This window comes from Lissotriton helveticus, chromosome 1_1 (genome assembly GCF_964261635.1).
Source record: "Lissotriton helveticus chromosome 1_1, aLisHel1.1, whole genome shotgun sequence".
Taxonomy (NCBI): Eukaryota; Metazoa; Chordata; class Amphibia; order Caudata; family Salamandridae; genus Lissotriton; species Lissotriton helveticus.
Window position 1 is genome coordinate 1,918,417,906 of NC_136057.1, and position 23,331 is coordinate 1,918,441,236.

The 23,331-nt window shown below is 46.9% G+C and overlaps 1 protein-coding gene across 1 annotated transcript in view; it reads right to left on the minus strand.

The window, feature by feature from the left end:
- Positions 1-23,331, minus strand: part of LOC144754936 (uncharacterized) — a 403,817-nt gene that overhangs the window by 87,779 nt on the left and 292,707 nt on the right. Inside the window, exons 31-32 of the mRNA XM_078643299.1 lie at positions 13,909-13,975; positions 13,567-13,756 (exon numbers count right to left, since the gene is read on the minus strand). Of these exons, the coding sequence (XP_078499425.1) occupies positions 13,567-13,756; positions 13,909-13,975 (257 nt within the window). The remainder of the gene's footprint in view (positions 1-13,566; positions 13,757-13,908; positions 13,976-23,331) is intronic.

Genomic DNA, 23,331 nt, shown 5'->3' on the forward strand with positions numbered 1-23,331 from the left:
GGTGATAAAATACCAGGGAAACGCTAGTGAATAGGGTCATTTAAAGGAATCCTGTATAAACACTGTGTGAAGCACAACCGTGTACAGGTGGATTTCCGTAAATAAGAGACATTAATTTTGTGATGAGGTACAAAACATCATAAGCCCACGTAAGTACGGCGTGTACCACGACCATGCAACGTTGGGTCTGTGTGTTGTGAAAAGAGAAAAGCACTGAATGCATGTAGGGTTACAGGAATAATGATCCTTCAAGGCCAAGACCAATACCAATTGGTACGCAGGACACAATTAAGCATAGCAGAGAGAGCAGGGAAGAGAGCAGTTTAAAAAAAATCTAAACTTTGTCAATGGGCCGGGTGAATGTAAGTACTAATGCCGTGTTGGGTTTGTAGTCTCGCGGTGTGACCCCTGGCAAATTAAGGTGGGAGTGCGGAGCTCGAGAACAGCTGGGCAAAATACCGGGAGGTCAGGGGACGTAGCAGATTGCCAAAACCATAAGCACTATGGAGGCCTAGCAGGAAAAATTAACTGAGGCCTGTGCACAAATCAAAAGGGCAATCGAGGTTGGAAATAGACTCACCAGAAGCATCGAGATGACAACTGAGTAAATCAAACGAGACGCCGGCAAGCAAGAAGGCGGGGCTTATATGGCTGACGTGCTGGAACAAGCCAGAGGAAAAAAAAACAAAAAACAAATGACGATGAATCAGTCGGCGGCAGGTGAAGTTCTGACAGCACATCCACGGCGAGTGCTGAGCACTAGTTGGCAGACTGCAAGGGACCTTCATGTTTGTCTATTATTGCAATAAACTAGTGTACGCATGAGTCCTTCTTTCATGGTTTTGACCATTGAAGATATTTTCAATGAAGTTTTTGTTTAAATAAAAAGTTCCGATGTGGGTGCACCCTTTGAGGTAGTTGCTTGCCAGTCCTGTTTATTTGTTGGTGCAGGGAGGAAGTTTCCCGAGCGGACGAGCGCAGCAAGGGGCGAAAAAAATGCACATCAGAGCAGGAAGTTGGTTGGAGGCAATTTGAGCTACATTTTAGGAAGCATATGGTTACACCATGTGACTTTACGTAGTAGACACCTAATGCAGTGAGAACAAAGACATTTCTGTGAAAAAGAAAGCATAGTCCTTTTAAAAAAACCCTGGCGTTGATGAAACTGAAAGGTCTTCTGTGATGGCATTTAAAGGAAAAGGAACGATTTAAGAACTATTTCAGAGCATTCCATTTATCTTAAAAAAGAGCAAGAGAAACAGGCTGCATTCCAATAAAAAGAAAGTCATTAAAACAGCATGCCGACAGGCGCCCCATGCTGCTAAATAATAGCACCTCTCCCGGAAAGGACCTATAATTAACGCAGCAGGTCTTCTGGAGAGGAGCACTCAAATTGAATGAACGCGCAAAAGCTGTTCATGTGAAGCACGGTCACAGACCTGCTCGTGGGAAGCGTGTTCACAGACCAAAGTCTGCTCGCGCACTGGTCTGCATTCCTTGGAAGGTATCACAACAAGCCATATTTGTGTGTACACTTCCATGCAGGTGAAGTGGTGTGCCTTTTTGTTCGTACCGGCTCACACAGTTTGCTACCTCTTACTTTTTGTTTGCTCTCGATACTTGCACAAGTGCCACCATTGCCTATGTAACGTTTGTTCTTGTGTTTGAGTGTCCTCCATTTATTGCAGTATTATACCTCTACTTGTACTTTGTACGCTTTTGTAACCGGCACACATGTCACTTTTTCCTCTTGTAATGCACCGTTTGCTACCACTTGTACTTTGTTCACTCACGATTGTCACTTTTGCCTCATGTAATGTAACTTTTGCAATTTGTTAACTTGTATTGTTCTCTTATATCAGTTCTGTTCCTTTTGTAAAACTCTCTGACACCTTCGGGTACAGTCCACGCTATATTAAAACGCATAAATAAAAAAATACAATGGGCAGCTTGCTGCTTGAATGGAGAGGGATGGGAGAGACGCGCACGCATTGTGGGCGTGCACATTGCAGTGGTCTGCGGCTCGTGCCCCGTGGCGGCGCCTGCAGGCTTCACCGTGCTCCGGTCGGTGGGTGCTGCGCAGCTCGGCGGCACCTTCCTCATGTCGGCTCTGCAGCCCAACATGTACACCTCTTCCCTGGCGCTGCCCTCCGACCACCATCTGGACCAGCGGGACCGCGAGCAGCTGAAGAAGGCCCGCGTGCAGGAGCAGGTGCGGCTGCGCCCTGAGCCAACGACGCGGCACAGACCTACGCAGTTGAGTGCACGCCTGGGGCAGGGGCAGCACTGCCCGGGGAGGGCCATGGCTGGGGGGGGGGACTGGGGCAGGGGTGGAAGGTGAGAAGCACCCGGGGTGGAGGGCTGCCTATTATCAAGCTGCTGGGGTTGGAGTAAATATTCCGTAATTGTGTTAAAGTGTATAGGGACACACGACACGTATGACAGGTGTCCTGAACAGAATAATAGAGCAGTATTTAGTCAATTGTTTTGCATAGACTGGACATCATCCCAAGGCATGTTTAAGTGCTTTACACAGGAAAGCATTTGTATATCTCACGGGTTAGGCGACGAGTATATATAATACATAGTAACTTAAAAAGGAGAGAAAAATACAATCATCTAAAAATGTCTAATTTGTATGTACAGTCATTTTTTCAGTACCAGCCAGTTAAAGGGTGAGGATGGGGAAGTCAGACGGGCATTATAGTTTATTTTTGTCAATATAAACGTGCGTAGCTGTAAGGGAGAGTGAAGGATGGGTTTGGTGGTGGTCTGGGCGGTGTGATTATATAATGTGACTAGACTGTCCACACAGCCTGACACATGATGTGTGGCTGGGGCGTGTTACACAACACAGCACCAGGTAGGCCACGAAGCTCTAAACGCGAAGGCCTGTTTGGTTTCATGCTGCACCGCAATTTCGCGCATTCACACTGTTGACTCGAGCCAGCTGTGCACGCTTTGTGGCAGGCGCATCTTACGTGCGCATCCACAAACCAGAATTGCCGCGTGTGCCCCGTTCTGTCTCCCTTGAGAGGCATCTCGACGACAATAGGTCTCGAGAGCGAGACCTAAAAAGGGCAAGTATTGATCACTTAGTAGCCTTACTTGCTACTCTAAAACTTGCCTACCCCTACGCAAACATCATTCTGTCAGGGGACTTCAATATGACTATACTGCTAGAAACAAATGGCACCAGGTGGCACACTCAGGCCCAAATTTGATGCAACACTCTCGGCAAGCAATGCGCAGTTCACCTGTACGATCTCTCAAAGCGAATGCTTAATGGTCACAGCCCGACAGACAGCATACACAATATTTACACAGACCTGGAAGCCCTCAATTCCACTTCTCCATCTTCCACACTTCCTACTCTAATTCCTGAAACTCAAACGCCTGCCCCCTCTCACTCCCTCTCCCAGTTTCCCCCCTTCACTTTTGATCATCTCAGTACGTTGCTGGACAAGCTAAAGTCCGGGTCACCGCTTGACCCCTGCCCTTTAAAGGTTCTTAAAGATTGCAGACAGGCTATTCTGCCTCCTTTGGTGGAGGTCATGAATCTGGCCATTTCAGAGGGGGGTTATCCCCTTTCCTGGAAACTGGCCATTGTCAAGCCCTATTGAAAAAATCTACCCTGGATCCTGGGATATTAAAGAACTTTCGTCCCATTTCTCTTATCCCTGCCCCTGCTAAACTCTTGGAGGCACACCTTAAGCTTCACTTGAGTGCCTTCCTTGACAGTACCAACTCCCTGGACCCCTCACAGCACGGCTTTCGTAGGACTCACAGCACTGAGTCGGCGCTCACAGTGGTTGTCGATAGCATTCGGTCCAAGGTTGACACCGGCCAGACCACCTTACTGGTGCTATTAGACCTCACGGCGGCCTTCGACACCCTGTCCCCTACCATTCTGGCTAGCCGACTCAGCGAGCTGGGAGTCGAGGGTCCTGCACTTAGCCTCTTAACTTCCTTCCTTGACCAACGGAAGCAAAGGGTCGAGCTAGGCGATTATAAGTCACCCATCAAGCCTGTGAAGTTTGAGGTCCCTCAGGGCTCTTCTTTGAGCCCGACGCTTTTTAACGTCTATGTCGCCCCTCTCGCCAGGCTCATAAGATCTTTTGGGCTAGAAGTTCTTTCCTACGCCGACGACACACAGATTATGGTCTCCATATCTAAATCTGTGAGCATAACTGCTCATAACTTAAAAAACTGTATGGAAGCGGTCGCTGGATGGATGGTTAAGAACTTCCTCAAGTTGAATGGGGAGAAAAGTGAGGTCCTCATTTTTGGAGGCAAAAATGAGATCTGGTCAATGGACTGGTGGCCTCCTGTCCTTGGCTCCTGCCCCTTGCCGTCCCTCTTTGCCCGCAATCTTGGAGTCATTCTGGACACTACTCTCTCGCTTGACAAACAAGTCAGCAGGACTGTGTCCACCTGTTGTAATGCTCTGAGGATTCTAAGGAAAATTGTTCATTATCTTTCCCCTGATGCACGCAAACAGGTTGCAGTTGCACTTATAGCATCCAGGTTGGACTATTGCAATGCGCTGTATTTGGGCATTAGCAATGGTCTGGTCCAGCGCCTTCAGACTGTGCAGAATGCGGCTGCCCGGTTTGTTGTGGATGCCACCAAACGCTCCTCGGGCACGGCTATCAGAAAAAACCTGCACTGGCTCCCCATGCAGGCGAGGACTAATTTTAAGGCTCTCTGCCTCACGCATCGTGCCCTTAATGGGACTGGGCCTGAAGTCATCCGTGCTATACCCCCGGTAGGGCACTCTGCTCTTCTAGCAAAAACCTGCTGGCTGTCCCCCGAATATCCAAGGTCAAATGGGGTGGAAGGGCCTATCGCTTCCTTGCGCCTAGACTCTGGAACACGCTCCCCAACGACCTCAAGGGGATCCCTTCCCATGCCCTGTTCCGCAAAGCACTCAAGACTTGGTTATTTCAAGAAGCATATTTGTAACTCATCCCTTGGCGACTTCTGAGCTTCAGTTCACCATCTTTCAGCGCCTTGATGCCTACGGGTTTAGTTGCGCTCTATAAATTTCAATTAACAATAATAATAATAATAATAATACACAAGGGTCACTCAAAAGTCAGACTCAATTATTAACTATTCCTTCACGAACCATAACCTCGTTCCCCAGATCACAAACTTTCAAATCTTGGACAGAGCAGAGAGTGACCATCAACCGCAATCCTTCATGCTCTTAAGGAACAACACAAATCCAATTCTCACTAACGCAATGCCGCAACAACTTCATTGCAATAATCTCAAATGCCTCATTTGAAAAAAGGACAATATAAGTGACTTTATGGAAACATGTATCAGCATCTTGAGAAATCCAAACCTGAACCATCTAGCATCCGGGCCTGGGAGTCATTCACCTTCGAACTAAATCAAAAATGGTCCAAACAAGCTACTGGTAGGAAAGCAGGAAAACTGTTGGGGACAGCATGGTTCACCAAAAGCCTCAGAACTCAAAAACAACAACTGAACAAATACCTACAAAAACTGAGAACACAGGGCTCATCTTCCACCCAAGACCAATTGCTTCTAATTTCCAAAGCCAGAAAGACCTTAAAAGAGACATCATGGTGGCCAGGAAAGTATTCCAGGAACACCTCTGGGCGAAACTCCATTACTCTTGCAAACAAAGAGACTCCAAGCTCTTCTGGGAAATCATCAACCAATCAACAAATGGCAGGAACTGACACCATAACTCGGACATTATGGAGGAAACATGGAGAGCCCACATTGAATCACAATATAACAAAATCTTCCCCCCGGCATCGTTGATTACGGCTCCCAACTAAGTAACGAAGCTACTGCTAGAGACCTAGTAAAAATGACTCCCCCTCCGATTCAGACTTTCTTCCGCAGATCCTTAAAGAACAAGTCTTAAAAACAATAAAACAATTAAGATCCGAGGGTGACCCTGGGCCCCACGGCCTCCCAAACACCTTGTTTCAGCACAACCCACCATTCTGGGTAGATCACCTGTCTCCTCTTTTTTCAGATATTCTAACCTCTAACACGATCCCTGACTCTTGGAGGGGAAGCATTCTAAGTTCAATATACAAATCAGGTTCTCGTTCTGATCCTTCAAATTACAGATTGATCATGTTAATCGATGTGGAGGCTAAAATCTATGCATCAAACCTGCTGGCAGATTTAGAGGACTGGGTAGAGAACAAACCTTATTCCTCTTACGCAAACCAGATTTAGGGCCAAGATGGGCACCGTGATGAACATTTCTGCTGTAACCCTCCTGGCCAATCAAGCCACTCTACGCATGTTTCATCGACCTTAAAGCGGCCTTTGACAAGGTTTCAAGAACTAAGCTATGGGCAAAAATGCACAACTGGGGGGGGGGCAGCTAAGTTGCTGGAGGCCGTAATCAATCTGTACTCCCAGACGTGGGTCAATATCAGGAAGGGAGATGGGCTCAGCATTACTAAGAAGATTCACACACTCAACGGGCTAAAACAGGGGTGTGTGCTGGCACCATGCCTCTTCAACATTTACACCGCTGATCTGGATGAGCACCTTCGCTGAATCCAATCTGACCCTCCGATACTTGGCACAACACCCACACCCAGCCTTCAATATGCGGATGACATTGTTTTACAGGCGCAAACGCCAATTGGTTTGCAACGACTAATCACAGAACTTGGAGCTTGTACCACCTCGGTCCAACTAACCATCAATCACAAAAAAATGAAGGTGATGCGCTTTAACAAACACCAAAAAGCCGATCGTAAATTCACTTGGACTTTGGACAAGTGACCTTTGACCGAGGTGGATTCATACAAATACCTAGGCTTCCAAATTGATCGCAATCTTACCTTCAAGATTCATCTGTCCCAAGGTTGCACGAAATCCAAACAGCTGCAGTTTGCCTTCGAAATCTTAAAAAACAAGCTTGCAGGCAGCTCCATTGGCCACCTACTAAAGGTTACAGCAGCAAAATTCCTGCCCTATATCTCATATGGCACAGAAATCCTGAATGGCAAGGACGCTACAGGCTTAAACCTGGAACAATCAAATCTTTTCAAGAAACTGTTTGCAATCACCCGCCATATTCCGCAAGCCCAAATCCGACTTGAGTATGGTCTAAGAAACCAGATCCCCTACAGACAAGGTACACTAGTCAAGTACTATTGGAGGATGCAGGACGCAGAGGAAAACACACTTGCACACTAGTGTTGGGTAGAAATTGAAAAGCAAGCCAGCCTCAAAAATGTAATCTTCGAAGCTCTGAAGGCCTCGCTCTCAGCACTGAAGTTAGAGAAGGCATGGCTTACAGCTCCTACCTACTCCAGCTTTAAATCAGTGGTCAACAAAGCCATAAAACGGCATTCTTTATTATTAGACAAAACTGCCCTAGCAAAAACAAACACGCCTGGGCTGTGATACAGTCATGCCAGAGGTTACAACCCCAATCCTACTTGCTAGATTACTTTCCGCATCAGAAAAAACACTTTTTCACGCTACTAAGGCTTGGGTCATACCCATCAAAGGACCTAACTACAAAGTGGAAATACATATTGCAATCAAAGGAATGCCGCCTTTGCTGCACCTACTATGCATCTGCCCTGCTTTAACAGAAACACACAAAATGGGCCTTCGGGAGGTCTTCAGAAAGGAACAAATAAGAACTTGTAGAGCAGCAGTGATTCACTGTCTCGTGGGCTCATCCATCCCACTGTCCTGCAGAGCCATAATCTTTCTAAAAAACGTGGCAAGAGTACTGGCCAATGCAGAACCCGTTAACCAACTCATGCAGTGTTAAGAACATCTGGCCCGAAATCACCCGACAGCCTTGCTTACATGTTTTTGTTTTTTTTAAATACCGCCTTTTTAGGTTTTGCCTCGCCAAAAAGATGCGCTCTGCGCATCTTTTTCGGCGCAGGCGAAAACCTGATGAGAACAGTAGTGTGGCTTTGGTTCGGCCCTCGTCATTGATTGGCTGGCTCCGTAAACGGAGCCTTGCCATTGGACGAGGGGCCTGTCCGTCAATGCCGGACCAGACACGGGGGCGTTCCCGACATTCTTTGGCTTTTGCCGACGTCACGGGACGCCGGGAACGCCCCCGAGTCTGGTCCGGCATTGCCGGCACCCGCCTTCCGTCGTCAGCGTCTCTCCTCCCCCTTCCTGCTCCAAGGCCGTCGTCGGCCGTCGTCAGCGTCTCTCCTCCCCCTTTCCCGCCCCCTCCCGCACTCCTCTGAGACACCTCTCTTCTCCTCTGAGACACCCCTCTTCTCTTCTGAGACACCTCCCTTCGTTTCTTCCTGCAGACTCTACCTCCGCCTTGGAGACACCCCCTTCCGCTCGCAGACACTTCTCATCACCCCCTCACAGACACCTCCTTTTTCCTCGCAGACACCTCGTTTCTCTCTGCAGACACCCCAGCTGCCCCCCCCCCCCCCTCTTCCCGGTCCTTCAGTTCAATCCGAGGCGGTCTTTCGACAGCACCGTCGCCTCTCCGAGCAGGAAGCAGCCTCGTGCCTTTTGGGGCCTCTCTGAGATAGACATCGGAGAAAGAATTCATTTCCAGCGGGAGAGCTGCTCAGAGCCGCCTCATTATCAGCAGGCCGCGTCCGACACGGCGCAGTCAATCCCTTTCCCGCCCCCTCCCGCTTGTTTCCTCATGGCCGCCTTCCTCCTTCCCCGCCCCCGGAGCCCGGACACAGACTCAGCGCGGCGGCTGCACTCCACACGGACCCGGCTCCTGGCCCCCTCACCCTACCGAAACGGTTCCAGCAGGTTTCTGGGGCCCAACACCCCCGTCCAGCAGGTAAGAACGGCACCCCGGGAGGGAGGATGTGCTGCAGGGGGAAGGGAGCTGGGAGGATACAGCCGGATCGGTCCGAGCCCGGAGACCAGGCAGGTAGGACAGTGGCACAGGGCACTTGGTTATTCTGTGGATTATTGTAGCCGTCCCAAGTGGCTAGGCTTCAGGGCGCTTCATCTGTAACTGGAAGACAAGTCCCCGAGGGTGCGGGCATTGTGTGCGCCAAGCGATACCCTGCCTGCCTGTCTGCTCTCTTTACTGGAGCGCTGCAGCCAACTGTGTGAGTACAAGTTGTGTAAGACCCTTCATTCACATTTCGTTCTCCTAACTGAATGTGCCTGTAGCTCTCGGAGTCTTCTCAATGTGTCTGTTGGCAAGCTTGAAACCCTTGCTTTAGAGTCCAGCTCTACACCTGGATCTGATGGGTCCCTTGGTCTTTTTTTCTGCCCGACACCTCACAAAGCACTGTCGCTTTTCTGAAAAATGTTATTAATGTTGCACATTCGATTCTTTTTCCTGCTTCACCTCATCATGAATCATTGAGTTAGTGCAGCATATGCTCTGAGCTCACAACTTTCTTTACTGCCCTTTCCTCAAACACGTTGACATTCTCGAACACGGCACAAGGCGCTGTGGTGTACTGGTAGAGGTAAGAAAACAAACTGTGTGCGTTTCCCCATATCTGCTTCTCTCCGACACGCACTCACCATCATCACTGCTTCATCTACACGAGCATGACACTGACTAGGCACTCTCTCAGTTCTATGTGGTCATATACCGAAGTCTTTTTTGGCCACAAAATGTGGTGTATCATCTAGAATGTTCCCTTGATCTTTTGTGAGTGCTTTGCAAACGTGACCATAATGCATAAAGTGCTGTATCCTGGAGTGTACTATACGCCTTCCTAGCTTCTCTTTTGTTGAAATCCATAATTCAAACTGGTTGCAAATTATGCAAAATACGTAATTTGTAACTATGAACTCATTCCTGCGAGAAACAACTGCTGAAGCTATAATTAGTATCCAAAACCTTAAAAATCATGCACTTTGCCTATTTGTGGTTCGCAGTGGTACCACTGCCTTCCCAAGTTCACTGCCTATACACTGCAGACATGCCTTGTAGCCAAAATTCCCTTGCTCGTGGTAATCTCTGGGCATGGCAATGCTTCACTGGCAGAGAGCACCACTCACCTTCAGCCAGTACCCATAGGGCATGCCCTCAGTAGGGCCTCCTTGATCTTCTGCACTGATGCCCTGTTCCAAGTAGGCCTGATCGCAGTCTGTACGTGTGGTACGGTCAATGTCAACCCCATTATATCTGTCATTCATTAACACTACGACAAGCTGCGCATTGCAAGTTACCGAATGTACAAGTACTCGCGCCACCTTCAAGTGCACAGCATTGGCAAAGTCCTGACGAGCAAACTAGCGAAGAGACGGACTACTTAATGTTTGACATAGAAATGTATGAATTTGGAAAGTTTGCAAATATCTTAGCTACTTGTAAAATGCCTGTTCAACGCAAGGGCAGTTTCAAAGCGCTGCAAATGTCACCAGCCTTGGGGTTGGGAGGACCGAAGCAAGAACCGGGACTCGAGCCTGTGATCGCAGGTCCCACCCACAGCTCTGCCCGGGGGTGCGATGAGGCATCTCGAGTTCTATAGTAAATGAAACATTACCGTTATGGCTTGTTAAAATATAGGGCTTCAAGACGGCCTCAGTGTTGAGCTTTCATGTATCAACCTGTTGTATTGTGGGAGATGTAGTCTTGGCCAGTTTCAATTAAACAAACGGGACCAAGATACCGGTTAACAGGAAACGTACAGGGCATAACATTCATTAGTCATGAAGACAGCTTGTACCTCTAAAAATCCGGAAACCCTGCATGCGAATATGATGTTACGTTAAATGCACTTGAATCGCACAATCCCAACCTTTCACGATCCGCGTGCCCTGTCCGGCTCGCCCATTCACTGGCGTGAATGCGGTTGTGTGTAGAAATGTGTCCCTCAGAGAGGCGGGCAGGCTGGGAGCAGACTGGTATGTGCATTGCTTGGTGGTGGGTTATAGTCAGGGAACAAATCCTAAAAAAATAAGTGGGGATACAGAGTGCAGATACAGAGTGCAGATACAGAGTGCAGATACAGAGTTCAGATACAGAGTGCAGATACAGAGTGCAGATACAGAGTGCAGATACAGAGTGCAGATACAGAGTGCAGATGCAGATGCAGAGTGCAGATGCAGAGTGCAGATGCAGAGTGCAGATGCAGAGTGCAGATGCAGAGTGCAGATGCAGAGTGCAGAGTGCAGAGTGCAGAGTGCAGAGTGCAGAGTGCAGATGCAGAGTGCAGAGTGCAGAGTGCAGATGCAGAGTGCAGAGTGGAGCTTCAGAGTGGAGCTTCAGAGTGCAGAGTGTCAAAAGCAATGCCAATAGCTCTAACTTTAACAAAGGCAAAACCATTGCATTGTAAATGCTTGTTATATTTTTTACTCATGGTGGTTTTTCCACCCTTTTCTGTTTTTTTAATGAAATGAAATTAAATAAAAGTATATTTGACTTGACTTGAAAGGGTTTGTCATTGTAAATCCAATGTTAGGAAACATTATGACGTTGCTCCATTGCATTCCACTATTGCAGCCTGAAGTAATTCCAACCATTCCCCCATGTTTATGGGAAGAGCAAACCTCATAGGTAGTGAAAACACACATGGGTATTCTTCACTACCTGGGCAGGATACACACATGTGTACCCGCCCTGCCTTTCACCTCCCACATGCTTCACCCCTCATGACTTAACTAGTGGTAGTGATAGGTCCCCTCAGGAATGGCTAGGGTTTAGGAAGGCCAACCTGAGCATCAGCGCAATAGCGCACACACAGAAGTGTAATGGAGGGCTGGACACATGATTAAAAAAACATAGTCGCAAGTGCATACATACAGGCCTGCAATGAACATCAAATAAGAACCACTTCCTAACATGTGTAGGAAGGACATACACACTTTCACACTGCATTTACGGTGGGGAGGTACCCAAAGTCCTGACGCCACTACAAGAGTATCAGCAAAACTCAGGAGGAAAAAGCAAAAGGTTTAGGAAACCACTTCCTCCCGAGTATCAGGTCTAACAGAAACCTCTACAGAAAACCGTATAGGTAAACTTAATTAAAAACAGGCATTACAACCTTTATGAAATGTGGTTAGCCACATAATTATGCTGGTACTGACAGTGAGAAAAGTGGTCTGGCATTTAGTGGCTGTCATTTAAATGAGTTCATATTAAAATTAGGTGTATAAAACATGATTCACTGTGTGCTGTTATGTGCAACATCTAAAAAAGATTTTTTTAAATGACCTTCTCTTAGCACACATTTTGTAGTGACTATACCAAGCATGAGTTGATTAAACAGTGAATGAAGCTAGTATTCAGCACATAGACCAGTTCAAAGATGTGTAAATGATGGAACTGCCTTCTGTGTTTTCCTTGGCAAGGAAGAAAGCATGAAGTTACAGGTCATCTTCACCTGGCGAACTCAATTTGTGACTGCTTGCACCATTTACTCTTTTGCTCTGGTGGGGGGTTCTCCAATGACAGATTTAGCTGTGAACTGTCTCTCTATACTGATCTTGATTAACACGGTCTAGGGCCAGATGTTCTAAGCATTTACTACCAGTAAAATGACGCTTGCCATGACCAGAGGGCATAATGCGACTTGATAACTTCTTAAAAAATTGCATTTTGCAATTCAGTATTAGGAAGAGGAGTGTTTAGAGTGCCCCTTCCGAATACTTTATACCACTGGTATATATGATTTTTTTGCGGCCAAAAATGAGGTTGCAAAACATTCGCAGTTACCACCAACTACAAGTTGGTGATAACCCATTCAGAAATGGGAAGGGGTATCCAAGGTACCCCTTCCCCTTTGTGAATGTTGGGGCCAACATTTTTAAGAGCAGGCAGTGGCCCACAGACCACTGCCTAAGCTCAAAAATGGAATAGATAGAGTTTAATTTTTATTTTTGGAAGGCATTCCATTTTTCTTTAAGGAAAACGGGAAGCATTACTAAAAAAATATTGCTATATTTAAAAAGCAATCACAGACATAGTGGTCAGCTGACCCCAGCAGGCCACCTCCCTCGTGAGTGTAGCCATTCACAATGTGTCGCAAATTGCAACCTGCCTCATGAATATTGATGAGGCAAGTCCAGTCGCCACCCATTAGGAATTGCTAACCATGTAAAACATGCTGTTGTACATCGCGATTGCGATTTCCTAAAAGCAAATCATTAAAATTTTATATTAAGAATTCACAAACGTGATTTCGCACATCTGGCCCACAATTCCCTAGCAATGAAAAACCTTCTAAAGCAGGAGCTAACGGTCATTTGGCAAGAAAATGCAGGTGTACAGTAGATGAATATGCTTTCCTTTTGGTGTTGGCATAGTCTGCAGATTCCTGATGGCGGGATATTGGCCCATTTTGTAAAAGCTTTATTTTATAATATCATTTTAATGTATCAACCAGGAAGGTCTGTGGCAATAATAATTTATAGGAGTTGATTAAGAGCCAAGCAAGCCTTCTATTTCTGAAAATTTCCCAATATTGTTGCCTACAAATCCTATGCTGAATTCCACGTGTTATCTAACAGCTTCCTAGCAAGATTTCTCTAGGCACCGCTCTGCTATGGTACCTTTTGATGTAGAACTTAAATAAATTATTGTAAATAAAAGAGAGCCATGAAGACATCTAAAGGTATCACCAGTTTTACCTTCGGGTGGTGGAGTAGGGCTTGTGGTAAAAATGAAAGATCCTGTCCAGGCACCATAACTCCGGGTTGTTACTCCGTTCCGGGTGGATTCCTGGTAGCTGCCTTGTCCCGGCTTCTTCTCCATTCTCACTCTGCCTCCAGCATTGCTGACTTTTCCTGCATTGATTGCAGCTCTGCAGATGGAAGAGTCCTGAGGGAAAATCAGCAATAATTAGGAAATATGGCATTTGGAATTCATCTCTTTCTTCACCTGGCCAAAATGTGCTTAATTTGCCATATTTCCTGTATAGTTACAAAAAACAATCAGCACAATATATGGATGTGTTCAACACATAAACTTACGTCTGTGTAGATATCGGTCCCCCACACGGCGGCTTCCAGTTTCAGGCATCCTTCTGGACAAATAACTCTAGAAGAGAAAATACTATTGAGCTCCATATCTGTGAGCCTTAGCTAACTGTGGTGTGAACAAGTTACTTATGTTCGGTAAAGCTTTTTCAGGTAGAGACTCTATCTGACCCCAAATTCCTCCCCTTAGAATATTCCCCAGGAATCAGACAGGATCCAGAAAATCTTGAGCAGTATCCCTGAGCACAGGTAGATGATATTGATAAGCTCTGTGTCAGCTTTGTCCATGTTGAAAGTGGCATCCCAGTGGCCATATAAACGCCAAACAGGCATGCTGACAACAGGTTACTCAGTCACTATTTCCAAGCCAAAAACGAAGCGCCATATAAATATCAATCTGTTTTGACCAGTGTGCAGTTTTTAATGGGATATTGGGGGGAAGAGCCAAGTTTGCAGAGAGGCTAGGATGGACAATCAGTGAGGAATGTGCAGTTTAATATGTCTCTGACTGAAAAGTTGATGTCAAAGTTAAGTAACTTGTTCATCTGCTATAGACTTCAAAGTGCAGACTCATCACTGTATGGGTTTGTATGTCCTCAAGAGGCTGCTTTTAGCTAGTGTGCATCCGATCTTACTGATGAGCACAATCCATCAAGAGATGGTCTTCTACTGCAAAGTCTTGTCCTTTTTAGGTCGAGCCTATAGCAGCAGCGCTGCTCGCTTTGCGAGGCATGCAGTAATGGAGTATAGAGTGGAAGCTAAGTGGAAACTACTCCCACTCTCCGCCCATGTTTTTAATTGACTTGTGCCATTGTCTTTCGTAAAAGCTGCCGTCTGATTGATTATGAGGCTTGTTAGTCCCTCCTTCTTATAGCCATGTCGTTATTTGTACCATCCCATGGCTACTGGCCCCTTTACTTCGAGTGTTACACAGTACGGTACATGTGATTTACAAAGTGAGCACTACTTTGTCATTCCCTTCCCGCCCCCTTCTCCCCCTCTCGCGCTCCCGTTGTCCGTGCTTCCACCCCCTCCCATTGTCCATGATGCAATGCAATAGGTCTCGCGTAAATGTGAGTCCTATTGCAATGCAAAAGCTCGATCTTGGCCACCTGTGGGCTGACGAGTCTCATCGTCCCCTCAGTGACTTGTAATCGAAGGGCACAGAGCAGCTTTATACGAAATGCAGTGTCACGGGACGGCAGCCTCCCCTACCTGTCAACAAAACATTTTTGCCTGCATATTTTACGAGTCGTGCTTGAGGCTCGGAATTCCCCCCGATTTCACTCTGCAAACATCTTATGCAGCAGAAATCGGGGCTCCCTAGGTAGATTGGTCTAAAAATTAATCAGCACTGCTTATTAATCAGCAGTCCTCCCCTCGAACTTCAGCTGCAAAAGTGCCTGTTTTGGAGGTGAGCCGTATATTAGTGTAAAGCACTGCCTGCCTCTACTGCAGCATCACTGTCTGTGAGTAGTGCTCGGCGCTGAGCCACCTCCTCTGTCCCCTACCTTCAGATACAGCCCCTTTCATTCTCTTCTTTCTCCTCCTGATCAGCATAAGCCCCCCAAGCTGTGCGACACGCCGGTTTTTGATTCGCTATGCATCACCGGTCAAAGGTCACCGAGGCAATGACCATCAAGCCTGGGCACCCTGTGGGAAATGGCTCTCAAGTGCATACAAGCGTATAATGGAGCTGGGAATCATGGGGGTAAAGGATGGGAAATGGAAGCAGCCAGGCACATCAACCATTAGCTGCAAACCGTGGCCTGGAATTAAAACCGGAGTGAAATGTATGCTCCTTTAAATCATCAAGTGAGCTGCTCATGCTACGGTTTTTAATTGATCACATTCCCATGCTTGAAAACAGGTATCCACATTGCAGTCCGGTTTTTTTTCCACAACCTTGCATATGGGTGGGGCATTGCTAATGAAATTATAATTTACCCTTAGAAGTGTCCTTGTGAAAGTAAGAAATCTGAATTTATTCCTGCAAAAAATAAATTAGCATTAATTTACTGTCACTGTAGCTGATAAATATGTGCATCAATCGTATGGAAGTAGACCATCAGAGCCAATCAACATTGGTTGCAATCCATCAATAATCAATACAGCGGATTACCGATCTGGGCAGTCAGCGTGAGTCTCCCTCTGTTTGCGGGGTCACTCTGATTGGATATCAATGTTTCTGAACATAGTATCCCCTCACATCTCCCTAACATATATTTATGTGGTCTATATTCCTTCGCAATGCAAGACATTATACCTGCACCAAACTAAAATAATAATAACATGGAATTGACGTAAAGTAATTTAATTTGTCTGTTTTATAAACAGTTACATAGATAACCTGCTATCCAATAGGAAATGTAGCCTTAGAGAGAAAACACACAAACAGCTGGGCTCAGCTCCTCTCTCAACTGGATCAACTCTTAGGGGGGATCAGGGGTGTTTGGGGTGCTGCTTGTGTGAATTACTGCTGCGTAGCACTGTAGCTTTATTACAGGGGGACAATATTGCAGCCCTGCTGCAAAACTGGCCCCCGGTTACAGAAGTCTATTATCTTTGGAGCCTGGAGGAGTTTTGAAGACATATACTAAGTTCATTTGTAGTTTGATAAAGCTGTATAGAAGTTCATTGGTAAGTTTAAAGAATCGATTTTAAATCAATAGGGGGCTTGTAGAGATGACGCTACATTTTTGTTTCCGCATGTCCAAAGTTGCCGAGTAGTAACCCCCTGTCCCAGGCTCTGCTTGTGTTTTGCTACAAACCCACAGCACATAACTGCCGCCTCCCCCTTCACCCCATTACCGGCACCAGCTGATGTGAGGCATAACGGTCTAAGCAGCGTAAGAATGTAGGGGCATATCATCAAAGGATGGCGATAAATAACGCAAAGCGTGCTTAGTGCTTTTTTATTTATCGCCATCTATCTCTGGAATTTTTCGCCCTGGTAGCGTGTTATTAACAACGCGTTTCTCCAGGGCGATAAAAATTCCAGCGATAGCGGGGAAATCGACTTTTGCAGGAACATCGCTGGCCAGCGATGTTCCCTGTGGTCGTATCAGCAGAATCCACCCCTAATGTTAGGGATAGGTAAGTCTGTATTTTAGCAGACGTTAGTTTTTGGCGAAAACCACCTGCTTAAATACTGGGGCAGCCTTGTAAATATCGAGATGTGCACATCAGCGATATTTGCAAGGTTGTACTGCCCAGTGACTCCCACTTTGCATCTAATTAGAGATACAAAGTGAGGCATCAGTAACAAGGCTGCTAACGTGCTAATGCATGTTAGCACTGCCTTGTTAATATGGTGAAAACATTATCTCCACTTTTTTGGGTTTTAAAGCCAAAAAAGCGGAGATAATGCCCTTGTTAATATGCCCTGTATTTCTGAAAGAAAAGGGGCGCACAGCTTTTCTCGCGCTGTCTGTCCCTGGAATCTGTATGTCGCGTTGCACAAAAAATGTCAGCTTTGTTAATACTTAAGTCCGAGACCAATGACTGGCGCCACCCGCACCTCGGGGCGTGGCGCCCTTAGTGGCATCTCGGGCGAGAGCCAGTCTGCTTTCTATTTTCTGTAGGTGGGCCGAAGTGAGGCCCTGGTACTGCTGATGTCAGGCATCTATAAAAGCTGCGGGTGAGGTCAGGAAACCCTCTTTGTCCCTTCCAGCAACTCCTGAAGCGGCAAACCAGCAGCGAATTTCCTGGGTTTCCGATTTCTATGAAAGCTGGTTAGTAGGCTGCTTCGGGGGTCTGGGAGGGGTCTCATAGCGTAGTCGTATTTGGGAGAAGGAGTCACTGGGGAGAGTGGAAGCGCGGTTTCTTGGTGTCAAGTTTTTATCCCAGACGCAGCGGGTGGAGAGCATTGCGGGCATGAGTTTTAAATGAGGCCACAAATGGTTTGGGGTACCCGATGCCTGGGGAGGTGTGGCGCGTGGGCGGCATTGTGTAAATTAATGGCAGGATGCTCATCGCAGAGGGTCGGAATGACAGACTTTCGCACTAAAGGTCATGAAGGGAAGTCCGGAGCTTAACGGGTTGCGGAGAATAAAGGCACGGATGGGCGCGGGGTTTGGTCCGCGATTTCTTGGCATCCAGGCCTGTAATGCAAGTAACCAGATGCCCCGGTTTGAGTGCCTTGAGTGCACGGGGTTTAATTAAGTTAATATATGATTTTGTGTACCAGATGCCTGGGGGAGGTTTGGCGCGTGGTCAGATTAATTTCCACGTTTGATGATTTATTTCATGGGCCTTGGGTTTACGTTCAGGCCTAGGCGCGGGAACAGCGGATTTGGCCGTAAAATCATCCAGCGGGATATTGCTGAGGGGAAGGGGCATCAGCATCAATATGGAGAAGCATAGGGGAGGAGCCTACCATGTGCGTAGCCATGGATCCGTCGACGATTGCGCCCGTGAATAACTCATGGACAACTAGGGGGGGATTGAGTCTTATGGCCAGGTTTTTTAACTATCCTTGATATGGGGTAACATTATCGTCGAGTACAAAGTATGTGAAGTTCCCCCCCTGTATCAGCAATCTGATTAATGTTGTGTTCTCTCTCTCCTCCGGTCTGTGTTTGCGGGAGGTGGTGAAGGGAGATGGGTCACCGGGCAAGAGCCGGACCTCCCTCGAGCAGCTGAATGATCGCAGTATGGATTGGTACGCTGGCGGCACCAACGGGGAGTACGAAAAGGGATGAATGGGCCGTTTGGCGGATGTGAGGTCTTTGCTTCAAATCCCAGGGGTGGCTCAATACCAGGCGGTTAGTATAAGGAATGCAGGCGGAGAAGGGTCATTGCTTTAGTTTTCAGCATACAGGGGGGCCAAGGATTGGTGAGCCCAAACAATTAATTTTCTTACGGAGGTTAGGTGAAATCACATGGACGAAATAAGGTGAACATGAGAGAGGTAATACTTGGTATAGATGAAGCATGATATTGTTGGCAACACTTAACAGATGGGTAGTAAGGTTGCGGGGCCTGCAGTTGTTTGTCAGGGGTTAGTCGGTCTCCATGTAGAAGAAAGGTGCATTTCAGACTTTGAAGCAGGAGCAAACAGGGGCAGCACAATTAACAAGCTGTTGTCTTCTAAGGGCAGTGATTTATTGCTTGATGGCATTACCAGGGTAAAGGTTACATATTCCCACATCCACCTTTGCCTTGGTTGGCCAGGCGGCTGGAGGGGGAACTGGGTGTAAGAACTCAATGTTAGAAGTGACTGATGTCCGTTAGTACGCAATTACGCTTCGGGGTCGACCCATCGCTCTTCACCGGACCGAGAACAGTGGGCGGGGGTCTTCCTGTCCTCGCTTTAGAGAAGTGGAGATGCGGGGGTTCCACTGGTGGCATTAAGGGACACAGCACTGTTTAGAAGATCACAGTTTTGCATCTGTTCTACCATATGGTACACACTCCATCTCATCAAGAGGTGGCTGTTCGTCCGGGTTATGTTTTCATGGCAGCGATGGTCCCAGATAATAAATTACACCGTGTACGTAAGGTCTTTCAACCTCCTGAGCCATAAAGCATAGTTAGTTTGAGCACAATTGTATGCGCTTATGGCTACAGTAACAAAGTTTTACGCTGGTAAGGAGCGACATCTGCGAAATAGGTCGTGGAGTAGCGGCTAGTGTGATAACCTTTGCAAAAAAAAAAAAAAAACATTTAGAAATCGTGATTTCGGGATCTGTCATGGTGCAGAGCTGATGGGAGTGGCAGACGATACACGAAAGCCAAAACTGATCTGTATAGTGTAGCCCTAGAGAGATCCGAAGCACTGCGTATGCAGCGGAGATATTTGTATTGAATTAAGAATCCAAACAAAAGGAATGAGTACATAATGTGTCTCCGGTACAATCCTGTTGAAGCTGTAACTATTCTCTACACTTTCCACTCCTGTTTAAGTGAAAGTTAACTGATGGCAACACTCAGCTTAATTTTATGGAGAGACCTTTCACGGAATACACATGTGCAATTCAGGGGGGTGAAGGCACAAGGAAAATCATTTCGCCCATCAGTGAGCCATCCTTTTGAAGTAAAAATACATTCCCAGCTCGAAATGCAGATATCGTTAGCCACTCATGAACTCGAAATTACTGCAGGCGGAGGCGATATCCAGGAAAACAGCTACTAGATTACCGCTTGGTATCCCTGCAATCCTCTTCTGTTAAGACCACAAGTAGGAAGCTTCTTTCGGTTCGGTTGTAGTATGGGGGTTGGACCACCATTTTGTCAGCTTGACTCTAAGGTGTTGTATCTTGATACCTGAATCTGTGACACAACTCTGTATCTTGGCAGCTGATAAAAACAGAACTGTCGTGATGTCACAACTGCAAACGTCACTATGTGATTGTGATTGGGTTCTTATATAGCGCGCTACCACTCCAAGGAGTATCTTGGCGCTTCGACTCCTAGTTGTCAAATATGTGCTGAGAGATAATAATGGTGAGTAATCAGACATAGAGAGGGTCATAGCAGCGCTTTATAACCTGATTCCGACAGAGGGTAGATCCAGGTTTTTAGGGCTTTCCTAAAGCTGAGTTCAGTTGCACTTTGACGCAGAGACAAAGGGAGGTTGTTCCAAGCCTTCGCCCCGATGACTGCAAGAGATTTCCCTCCCTTGGTCGTTAGCCTAAATCTAGGGATGTGAAGTAGATTAGTTGTGGATGACCTAAGGGTTCGTTTCGGGTGGTAGGATTTAAAGTACTTCCTCAGGTACAGCGGGCCTAGTTGGTGGTAGGCTCTGTAGGTGATGGTAAGTACCTTAAAAAGAATGCGCTTATGCACCGGAAGCCAATGCAGTGCATCCAGTGCTGCCGATGCCGAGGACTTTCTGGGCAGTTTCAGGACAAGCCTGGCTGCTGCATGCTGGACCATTTGCAGTCTGTGCAGGGCCGATTTATTCAGCCCTGCATACAGACTGTTACAATAGTCCAGTCTGGAGATTATGAGCGCTACGGCCACTGTCCGCCTGGCGCTCAGAGGGAGAAAATCGAAGAATTTCCTGAGGTTTTTAATAGTTCTAAAACAGGACCCTGCTACTTCCTTGGCTTGTAAATTGAAAGACAAAGTGTTGTCGAATTTGATACCCAAGTTACGAACAGCATTAATTGTCTTGGGAGGGGCTTCCACCATTTCCGGCCACCAGTCCTGTGGTGAAAAACAGTTATTAAGGCCGAAAGGGACAATCTCCGTTTTTGCTGAGTTACATTTTAGATGATTTTGGGTCATCTACTCAAATGTTGCTGATAAACACTCTTTCAGAGTTTGTTCAGCATTAGTTTGGTTTTTGTCAAGGGTCAGCACAAGTTGGGTGTCATCGGCATAGGCATGATGTCAGGGCGATATTTATAATATTTCAGCAATGTATGACATGAAAGTAAACAACAGAGTACTGTTGCAATGATGTCACAATTGCCAGCTGGAAATTCATAACCATTCTTGGCTTTGTCAGTTAAGAAAAGAGACACTGGTTCGCCGAGTTACTCAGTTTTCCACAAAACACTAAATTTCTGGCACGGGTGGGAGTTCTACCAGCTGATAAATATTTGGAGCCCTGCCTGTAAAGGGCCGGCTACACATTTTTTACCCATCCCGCAGATCACACAAATGCAAACTTCACAAATGACACTGGTAGGTTGAGCTTGGTCTGGCCGAAGTTGCATATTAACAAGTGCAAGCTTCACAAATGACACTGGTAGGTTGAGCTTGGTCTCGCCGAAGTCGCATATTACCAAGTGCAAGCTTCACAAATGACACTGGTAGGTTGAGCTTGGTCTGGCCGAAGTTGCATATTAACAAGTGCAAGCTTCACAAATGACACTGGTAGTTTGAGCTTGGTCTGGCCGAATTCGCATATTAACAAGTGCAAGCTTCACAAATGGCACTGGTAGGTTGAGCTTGGCCTGGCCGTAGTCACACATTACTGTACTCACACGTTATGGTGTGGTCCATGGGTGTTACGTGCATACACATTAGCTCACCCCATCCATGGGGTTCACGTGAGGTAACATGGCAAGCTAAGTGGGTTGGGGGGTGATCGGGTCCCAGCATGTCTTTCCTGGTGAGTCGGCAGATACACCATCATGAACATAAGTCTTTATATATGGTTCTGTTTACGGGAGGGCGGCATCACCAGAGGAGTTGATTCAGGTAGACCCAGTTGCATTACATCCTGCAAGATGCCCCTGACAAGACTTGGTTTCTTCCGTGCATGGATCAAATTCATGCTGAGTTACATTTGATAATCAGGGATGAGGATCTCTGAGGAGGGTATGTAACGTCCTCCCACATGTGTAAGTTATGGTTGGCAATGGTGTAAGTTCAAAAGGCTAAGGAATTATACTAGCTCAGACTTGTGGGTCACTTGTTAGGTACGGTGGGACAATGATAGGAACAGCAGTAGGGTATCAATAAGGCAACGGAAGCATGGGGGGCTGGCTCATGTTGGACACTGGCATAATCTAGTGTGGCGTCCGGCGGGAGCTACAAACGCAGCTGGTCTCCGTGAAGCACAGACAGAGAAGGATAGCAGGAGCGGCAATCTCAGCTGCAAACCTTTTGCTGCAGTATTAGGTATTTACAAATCTGGGGATTAGGGTCTTCATTTAATCAAGATAGAAGGAAAGGTTCAGGTTGGGCTCTGGGGGGCCAACAAATCTTTTCCTAAAGAAAAGGGGTATTTTAAACGCTATTATCAGTTGGGCCATTAAGGCAGTGTACCCAGCACAGCAAGGGGGTTTTCCGTTACAATGGAAGATAAAGGCATCCAAAAAATGGTAGCGCATAGGCAGTAATTTCATGAGTGATTGCGTTTCAACATCCCGGGATGGGGCAGGGCAGGCTGTGCTCACAAATCTCAAGGAACGCCTTGACCACAGGAGGTCTATCTGGTCTTCACCAGCAGGGGGGGGGGGGGGGGGTTCGCTGGTATTCCAAGTAAGCTGGTCCAGGCTCGCATCCCTTAGGTTCTCTAAATGGGCAAACAGTGTAAACACAATACAGTGCCCTGCTGGAACTAGCGAGGGTTTTTCGGTGGTATTCCAAGTAACCTGGTCCTGCCACTCATCCCTTAGGTTCTCTAAATGGCTAAATGGACAAACAGGGTAAACACAGTACGGTGCTCCGCTGAAACTAGCGGGTGCTTTAGGAAGGCATATAGGGCAAGAGATATGCAAGGCACCACTGGGTGCGGCATTTTAAAACTATTACCATCATAACATGGCGGTGGGTGGCCTCCTCTTAAAGGTTAGGGTCTGGGTCAGGGTCTCACAGGCTATAGAGAGGCATATGGTCGTGACAGCAACAAGTACATGGGATAGCAGAAGGATCTGCTCGGCAATCAGGACAGGCTTAGTACATCTGTCTTCTTTGTGCAGGACGAGGTAGATGGGAGGCAACCGGGATTTCGTTGAG